The 9,859-nt window shown below is 36.2% G+C and overlaps 1 protein-coding gene across 1 annotated transcript; it reads right to left on the bottom strand.

The window, feature by feature from the left end:
- Positions 1-8,156: 8,156 nt before the first annotated feature.
- LOC129928391 (uncharacterized) lies at positions 8,157-8,804 on the bottom strand. Its single transcript, XM_056042616.1, has one exon. It carries the CDS (start codon positions 8,802-8,804, stop codon positions 8,157-8,159), a length of 648 nt encoding a protein of 215 aa, XP_055898591.1.
- Between the last annotated feature and the right edge of the window lie 1,055 nt (positions 8,805-9,859).

Genomic DNA, 9,859 nt, shown 5'->3' with positions numbered 1-9,859 from the left:
AGGGTCATGGAGCAAAGAATGAACAATAAACGAATGGACTTAATTGTGGGGGAATCTCCTGATACAGTGGTAGCTTATAAAAGACAAAATCTCATTTCTTGACTTTGGAAAAAAAAAATTCCATTTAGACAATTGAAATTATGGTCCTTGTGGACTCTTTATTCTCTCTGAGTTATCAGCATAAAAAGATAACCTCATTACATTTCTGGAATATGGGTTTTAATCAATCAGTACATGCATTCCTCGCAAGAGTGATTCTTTTAAACAATGTTTTATTTCCAGTCTCTAGAACTCATCGCAATGCACTTTCGGGGCTTTATTTTCATCTTCAAGTCCAAAGGTCAATGAGGAGTTCGAATTTCACGTGGCTACGCAGCACTAGTCGAAACCTGCATAGTGTTCAGACGTGGGACTTATACTAAAGAAAATAGCTCACCGATTCTCAGATCTCTGGTATCTCTCTGATTGCAGAAGCACAATCCAACTAGGATCAATCAATATCCCCGGTAAAAAGAAATAATGCAACAATCTCAAAATCAAATTTACAAATCCTGATTCACTAACAAAAATTAAAGAAAACAATCCTCTATCCTCAGTCAAGAAATCCAAACTCATAACTATAGTTTCTGAACACATTTACACACTTGTTCAGGTCATTTACGTCCAACAGCATAAGCAAAGACCACCCTTCTTCGCACTTGGAAAAAATGGTTAGTCAGGGAGGAACAGGGTTACAACAATATTTTGCCATATCCAGCGTAGACCTAATCGTTGTCCACTGTAGTCATTTTGGAACTCTTTTTGTCTTTAACCTATGACCTCGGCAGTTAACTTTCTATTGGTCTCAAATGTGCTTTGTAAGAAATCTCCAGGTGTCTCGTTCGGAAGTCGCCTGCTGCCAAGTGCTCTTTTCCAAGTTAGTTAAAACAAGTTGGCGCCTAAGATGATATTTAAAACATTCAGACCTGTTACCCACACCACCTTTCAGCACACCAAAAAAGATTGCCTTTGGCATACGGTGTTAGGTACCCTATCCAGCGTTGCTTTTGAACAGTCCCTCTATATCTACATCTATGCTGTGTGGCCCCAAAAGTAGGTTTACAGTTACTAAACTACAGCACTGTGTGTCAGAGTGTTCTGAAGAGAATGGAAGATTGTTTTCATTGGTGTCGGAGGATACCTTTGAGTATGTCAGAGATTAATCTGTTAATGTTTATGTTCACAAGTGTAACGAGTTCCCCGCTGTCCTATAGTCAACGTGATAGTTACTTTTGGGCAACTCTATATAATGTAGTTTCCTAGAGAATTCTTGTCATATGTTGTTTTTGTTTTTAAGAAGTCAGTGTAATTGAATTCTTCCAACACAAGGTTTCCGGATTTTCTTAGTTGGTTTTCTCAAATTTTTCGACGTCCTTAACTTGCTTACCACGAGGAACTTCTTCAGTGAAGTTTTATAAAATTATAAATTCTATGTTGACATAAGTTTTTTATATATATAAAAAAAACAACACATTCTACTTTGACTCTTGAATAAAAAAAAAGGAAATAATAAAATGTCTATGTTATCGTTGTAGTTGTTGTTGTTGTTGTTTTTTTCATCCTTTTTTTTTTTGAATTTTTACTTATTGTGATAAAAAAAACACACGCTTAGAGTCTCGTAACAGCAACAACTGCAACCAGCACGTGAGTCCAACTCCAAGGTCGAGAGAGATGGGGGGGAGGAGGTGGCATTAAGGAGATTCTGTAGAAGAGCTGGCCAGTATACGCGTCCCAATTAGACTTAGTTTACACTTAAGAGTTCAGGGCGGAATTGAATTTCCTGTTTCAAACCGAGACCAGCAGGATGCTGGCCACAATTTTTATATTTTGAGTTTTTGGGTTTTTTTTTTCTTTCCAATTATCCTTGAATCCTACACTAAGGTAACCTCTCTACGAGATCAGTTTAATACATAATATTTAAAAGTTAGATTCTCTTTGAAAGAATTTTAAAATCGAATCACGAAAATACTCGTGATCGATTGTTTTGGGACTAGGCTAATTAGTGCCAATTTAGTGTTAAGTTAGAGAAAGTCATTCTTATCACTGTCTTTTCACTAGTTATTTTGTGTATTTAATTTTGTAGATATTTAAATGCAGTTTAATCAGTTTCTTTAAACGACGCATATTAAAAAGAATAAGCTTTCATTAATATTTCTCATTTAAAAATAAAGACACTGATCATTTTTTAAGTATTGAATAAAAAAATTATTTTTGATCTCCAAGCACGATGTGTTTCAGGCTAAAAACCACTCAAAAAAAAAAAAAAAAATATTTGAATATTTTTTTACATTTCTATTTTAGCCTTTGATAAGCAGTTCTCTCTCTTTTCTCTCTCTCTCTCTCTCTCTCTCTCTTTCTCTCTGTGACAGAGAACGATGTATATTAAAGAGAGAGAGATAATCCAACACATTTATTGTTGTCACTTAAAAGTGTCCAATAAATAATTTGTTGATAATGTTAAAGGTCGACAAAGTAGCGCTCTATGACAGGCAGCAATAATATTTTTAGAAATGTTTAGGGTCTCCATGAATATTTTTAGAAATGTTTAGGGTCTCCATGAATATTTTTAGAAATGTTTAGGGTCTCCATGAATATTTTTAGAAATGTTTAGGGTCTCCATGAATATTTTTAGAAATGTTTAGGGTCTCAATGAATTTTGTTGTCATCCCCCCCCCTTTTTTTTTCATTATTTTTTTTTGTTTAAATCGCGTTTCCTCGCTCTAGCACAATAGTTTAGTTCAGCACTTTTGGTGAAGGGCGCATATGTTGTTTTCCAGCTGCCTACAGGCCCTTAGGACTAGCGACTGTCAGTGACCAATGACTGACCAATGACTGTTTGACTCCGATATCTGGCTCCTTATTTATATAGTAGCGTATATCTTTCTAGATCATTGACCTTGTCCATAGTAAATTATCCAAGCTTCTACCTTGAAATCATCCATAGTACATTATCCAAGCTTCTACCTTGACATCATCCATAGTACATTATCCAAGCTTCTACCTTGACATCATCCATAATACATTATCTAAGCTTCTACCTTGACATCATCCATAGTACATTATCCAAGCTTCTACCTTGACATCATCCATAGTACATTATCTAAGCTTCTACATTGACATCATCCATAGTACATTATCCTAGCGACTACCTTGACATCATCCATAGTACATTATCTAAGCTTCTATCTTGACATCATCCATAGTACATTATCCTAGCTTCTACCTTGACATCATCCATAGTACATTATCCTAGCGTCTACCTTGACATCATCCATAGTACATTATCCTAGCTTCTACCTTGACATCATCCATAGTACATTATTTAAGCTTCTACCTTGACATCATCCATAGTACATTATCCAAGCTTCTATCTTGATATCATCCATAGTACATTATCTAAGCTACTACCTTGACATCATCCATAGTACATTATCCAAGCTTCTATCTTGACATCATCCATAGTACATTATCCTAGCTTCTACCTTGACATCAACCATAGTACATTATCCTAGCGTCTACCTTGACATCATCCATAGTACATTATCCAAGCTTCTATCTTGACATCATCCATAGTACATTATCCAAGCTTCTATCTTGACATCATCCATTGTACATTATCCAAGCTTCTATCTTGACATCATCCATAGTACATTATCCTAGCGTCTTCCTTGACATCATCCATAGTACATTATCCAAGCTTATACCTTGACATCATCCATAGTACATTATCCAAGCTTCTACCTTGACATCATCCATAGTACATTATCTAAGCTTCTACCTTGACATCATCCATAGTACATTATCCTAGCGACTACCTTGACATCATCCATAGTACATTATCCTAGCGTCTACCTTGACATCATCCATAGTACATTATCCTAGCGTCTACCTTGACATCATCCATAGTACATTATCCTAGCGTCTACCTTGACATCATCCATAATTCATTATCCAAGCTTCTACCTTGACATCATCCATAGTACATTATCCAAGCTTCTATCTTGACATCATCCATAGTACATTATCCTAGCTTCTACCTTGACATCATCCATAGTACATTATCTAAGCTTCTATTTTGACATCATCCATAGTACATTATCCTAGCTTCTACCTTGACATCATCCATAGTACATTATCCTAGCGTCTACCTTGACATCATCCATAGTACATTATCCTAGCTTCTACCTTGACATCATCCATAGTACATTATTTAAGCTTCTACCTTGACATCATCCATAGTACATTATCAAAGCTTCTATCTTGACATCATCCATAGTACATTATCTAAGCTACTACTTTGACATCATCCATAGTACATTATCCAAGCTTCTATCTTGACATCATCCATAGTACATTATCCTAGCTTCTACCTTGACATCAACCATAGTACATTATCCTAGCGTCTACCTTGACATCATCCATAGTACATTATCCAAGCTTCTATCTTGACATCATCCATAGTACATTATCCTAGCTTCTACATTGACATCATCCATAGTACATTATCCTAGCGTCTACCTTGACATCATCCATAGTACATTATCCTAGCTTCTACCTTGACATCATCCATAGTACATTATTTAAGCTTCTACCTTGACATCATCCATAGTACATTATCAAAGCTTCTATCTTGACATCATCCATAGTACATTATCTAAGCTACTACCTTGACATCATCCATAGTACATTATCCAAGCTTCTATCTTGACATCATCCATAGTACATTATCCTAGCTTCTACCTTGACATCAACCATAGTACATTATCCTAGCGTCTACCTTGACATCATTCATAGTACATTATCCAAGCTTCTATCTTGACATCATCCATAGTACATTATCCAAGCTTCTATCTTGACATCATCCATTGTACATTATCCAAGCTTCTATCTTGACATCATCCATAGTACATTATCCTAGCGTCTACCTTGACATCATCCATAGTACATTATCCAAGCTTCTACCTTGACATCATCCATAGTACATTATCCAAGCTTCTACCTTGACATCACCCATAGTACATTATCTAAGCTTCTACCTTGACATCATCCATAGTACATTATCCTAGCTTCTACCTTGACATCATTCATAGTACATTATCTAAGCTTCTACCTTGACATCATCCATAGTACATTATCCTAGCTTCTACCTAAACCTTACCTAATGCTTATGCAAATTAATTGTAGTTTAGCAAAATCTGCTGAATTTTATATCGTACACTCAAAATACTGGTTACTGCAGGTTAGCCGCTATGTGGGCTGTCAATCGTGACACTATACAGACACGCGTGACATCCCTAGCTACTTAAATTGACGAACTTAAATTAGGTTCTCAACTTTTTATTGAACTATGGTTTTTTTTTAATGTTTCAACCTCTACAAACATTAAAAATTCACATTTACATTTCTTAATATAACTGAAAATGTTCTGCTTGACTATGGACACAATAATTGTTAGTGCTTTGGAAACATCAAAGCCGCTGTGGGGCTCAAACCAGAACAGGCTAAACCATTCTTTAACATTGTAATAACTGTAGTGGCGACATGTGAAACAGGCCAGCGTCTTGTGCAAAGTCAACTGATACGAGCAAAGACGGGTGACTCTTCAAGAGGGCACTATGACCTGAACACTTCTCGCTCAAATCACCCGTGAGATGGTCATGTGATCATTTAGAATGAACTGGCGACACGTCGGTGGCGTTTCTATCGCTTTTCAGAAGGCATTCGGTGAACCTAAACAAAAAATTCAAGATGGTCAGAATCAAGACAATGCAGTATAAAGTCGGTCCGGTACAGTGAGTCCAGTATAAAGTCGGTCCGATACAGTGAGTCCAGTATAAAAACGGTCCGGTACAGTGAGTCCAGTATAAAAACGGTCCGGTACAGTGAGTCCAGTATAAAGTCGGTCCGGTACATTGAGTCCAGTATAAAGTCAGTCCGGTACATTGGGTCCAGTATAAAAACGGTCCTGTACAGTGAGTCCAGTATAAAGTCGGTTCGGTACAGTTATTCCAGTGTAAAGTCGGTCCGGTACAGTGAGTCCAGTATAAAGTCGGTCCGGTAGTGTTGAATCCAGTACGAGTCTAGAACGAGACAGAAAGACCAATAAGGTTTATTCGTTTGGATGCCAAGTAGTCTAGTTCTTGAGTTGGTTATGTCGTGCTATGCACTGTTTGCAGACATCCTGATAGAATGTCGTAGCAAAATATTACATTTTATTTTACATAATTCTTTTTTTTGTTTATAGAAAACTAAATAACTGTAGAAAGTTAGCGTTCATATGATATTCATATCTTATGTTGTTGTTGTTTTTTTTACTTAGTTTTTATTTATGTTTTTTTTTAAAGGAAATGGCGTCAACCAGTGAGTGTTTTGATGTACTCGGTAACAAAATCTTTAGTTTTCTTTAATTGACTGTTTTAAAACATAACGCCACATACATTTCAAATTAGCTCACGTTTTTAACAAACGTTTCCACAGAGTCAGTTTAAAAATAGGCATAACAATGATTTAATATGACGGTTTCTTTGTCCAGTGCCTTCATCTTTTTGTGTGTATACTAATAAGCAGCGAACCAGTGTTTTTTTTTTTTTTCAAAGAGTTTTTTAGCTCAAGGCAAACACGTGAGGTGTCCCTGGTAACTAATCATTCTTGATCATTCAAATTAAGTCTTCTCCAAGCACAAGTCTAGTACACAATTAGTTGTCATCTTCCTAGGGGGAAAATCAATTTAGAATGCCATCCAAAGTGGACCAGTAGTTCACAATTAGACCTTCCATCTTATCAGCAGCCATTGTTCTTATAGTTTATAGTTTGTTTGCACTTGCATGAACTAGGCGTGGGTCTATTTTTTTTAAAAAAGGTTTGACCTCTTTCGTCAATCGTAAACATACAACATTGAGCCACGTGATTCTCTATCTCTTCTATACAAATTACGATCTATTTTTAATGAACAATGGTTATCACTTGACACTTTTTTTTCATTGTTTTATCAATATTATCACGTGGCCATTCGTTTTGGTGAATGGGGTCCATTGTACACTCCGGAAAACCCAACTGATGTAAAGTGCTTTATTAGAATGTTGGGGTTAAAGAAAAAAAATTTACATTAAAAAAAAATCCAGACAAAAGAGACACGTGATCTCATAAATGGGTTAATGGCGAAAAAAAACTTAGATGCTAGATCTAAACAATTTTTTTTTCTTAGCAATACTTTCATCATTAAATAACTCTCGGTAAGTCTTTCTTAAACTGTGTGACGCGACAGGCGTTCTGCTGAGGGGGTCCTCGAAATGAGGCACGAATGTAGTAAACTTAATTTTTTTAGGGACAAAAATGTTGAATTTCCGTTGTGTATTTTTTTGTAAGATATCTGAAATGTAATCGTGTAGAACACTAAAAACGAGGTTTAAAAAATGTAATAAACAGATATAGAATATGGATATAACTGAGTAGGACCTTTGAGAATGAAAACTTTTTTTCGTTACAGACATCTGTAACAAGGTCAACTTAATCAAATTACATGATAGGACATTTTAATATTTCTACGCTTAGTCAACTTTCTCATGTCCGTTGATGCACTGGCGGATCCAGGGGGAGGGGGGCGGTAGGGGCGATCGCCTCCCCCCACTCGGCCGACCCCCGCCAAAAGCCTTAATCTGAATATGTGGGGTATCTTATCTTTTCAAGGAACAATTCATTGGTTTTATTTGCAATGTATCAAGGGCCTAAAAATTCATATTAGAATATTTTTCAACATTATTCAAAAGGTCTTTTTAAATAGGATAAATAATGAGCTTTAGGTCAGGAGAATGCGTTTCTTCAGTGACGTATGCACGTTTATGCATAGGGTTAATGTTTACTGGGCGTTAGGGTTAGGGTTTGGAAAATAAAATCGCCCCCCCCCCCCACTCCAAAGTTCTGGATCCGCTAGTGAGTTGATGACTTTTCGTTCAGTTGATGACTTTCTGTTCAGTTGATGACTTTCTGTTCAGTTGATGACTTTCTGTTCAGTTGATGACTTTTCGTTCAGTTGATGACTTTCTGTTCAGTTGATGACTTTCTGTTCAGTTGATGACTTTCTGTTCAGTTGATGACTTTCACTCGATCAAACATTCCCGTTACAAAGTGTTTTGTTCAACAGGAACTATTCTTACTAAGCTCACAAGTGTACGTTTGCTATTTGTATGTCCATGTCCATTGTATTGGAATGTTGGGGCCACTTCTTTCTTTCTTTCTTGGAATGTTGGGGCCACTTCTTTCTTTCTTTCTTGGAATGTTGGGGCCACTTCTTTCTTTCTTTCTTGGAATGTTGGGGCCACTTCTTTCTTTCTTTCTTGGAATGTTGGGGCCACTTCTTTCTTTCTTTCTTGGAATGTTGGGGCCACTTCTTTCTTTCTTTCTTGGAATGTTGGGGCCATTTCTTTCTTTCTTTCTTGGAATGTTGGCCACTTCTTTCTTTCTTTCTTGGAATGTTGGCCACTTCTTTCTTTCTTTCTTGGAATGTTGGCCACTTCTTTCTTTCTTTCTTTCTTTCTTGGAATGTTGGCCACTTCTTTCTTTCTTTCTTGGAATGTGCACTTCTTTCTTTCTTTCTTGGAATGTTGGCCACTTCTTTCTTTCTTTCTTGGAATGTTGGGGCCACTTCTTTCTTTCTTTCTTGGAATGTTGGCCACTTCTTTCTTTCTTTCTTGGAATGTTGGCCACTTTTTTCTTTCTTTCTTGGAATGTTGGCCACTTCTTTCTTTCTTTCTTGGAATGTTGGCCATTTCTTTCTTTCTTTCTTGGAATGTTGGCCACTTCTTTCTTTCTTTCTTGGAATGTTGGCCACTTCTTTCTTTCTTTCTTGGAATGTTGGCCACTTCTTTCTTTCTTTCTTGGACTTAACTGTACGTGAACTACACACCAGGACAATTCACTTCTGCAGCTCATAATTCATGAAATTGCTAGAATCCGAGCCCCACATGGGCGACTCAAACGTAATTTGTTTTCGTTTTTTTTTTTCAGGGAAAGGGTCGGCTGGAGGCATCACTTGTAAAAGTTTGAGAAGCTTTGTTTTAGATGAAGTAGTAACCCCTGGTTAATGTTTTTAAAATGACATTCAAATAAAATGTATGTCTGCTTCGTAGATGTGATTTGGAATCTTACATTTATTTGTACTCAAGTATAAGCACACATTCCACAGACAAAGCCAGATGTTTTGCCCTTATTTTCTTTTAACAACCAACAGTGACAGAATACACACCATCAACAAGGGCGACTGTCATGTAGCATAGAGCAGCTGTTGCATTAAGCTTATTTAAAACACAAAAAAAAGTTTACTTGTATTATAAACAAAAACAAATCTATTTCGTATGCACACAAGTGAAATACAAAAAAATACAAATCAAAACAACAATTAATAAATATTGTTTCATATTATACCGCTATATCGCTAAACAAAGGAGAACACAATCGCTAATAGTTTCAACACGAGCACGTCTCTTTTGTTTTTTGTATCTGTTTGTAGTTGTTGATATTTTGTAGTTCATTGTTTCTGATATTCTTTCAGAAGCTATTGAAAGCAGCCTGCCTTTTTAACTGCTTGATCGGAACTTTTCCGGGGTCTGATTTCGAGTTTGTGTTAACTCATAAACTGTCTTTGTATTTGTAACCTTGTTATGTTTTGTTTTTGTATTTATAGGTTATGGTTTAGTGCATCAATTGCTACTTTACTTTTGAGTCTTCTATCCTGAAGGCTTTCTAAATTTATTGATTTTACTAAAGGTGTTACTCTAGTCAAATGTGAATATTCGTTTGTTATGAATCTCACTGCTCTATTTTG

The sequence above is a fragment of the Biomphalaria glabrata genome, chromosome 9, assembly GCF_947242115.1.
Source record: "Biomphalaria glabrata chromosome 9, xgBioGlab47.1, whole genome shotgun sequence".
NCBI classification, from domain to species: Eukaryota; Metazoa; Mollusca; class Gastropoda; family Planorbidae; genus Biomphalaria; species Biomphalaria glabrata.
This window is presented reverse-complemented; position numbering and strand designations above follow the sequence as displayed.

Coding starts and splice junctions, on each gene's coding strand:
- LOC129928391 (XM_056042616.1), bottom strand. CDS start 8,804: ATGGCCAACATTCCAAGAAAGAAAGAAAGAAGTGGCCAACATTCCAAG.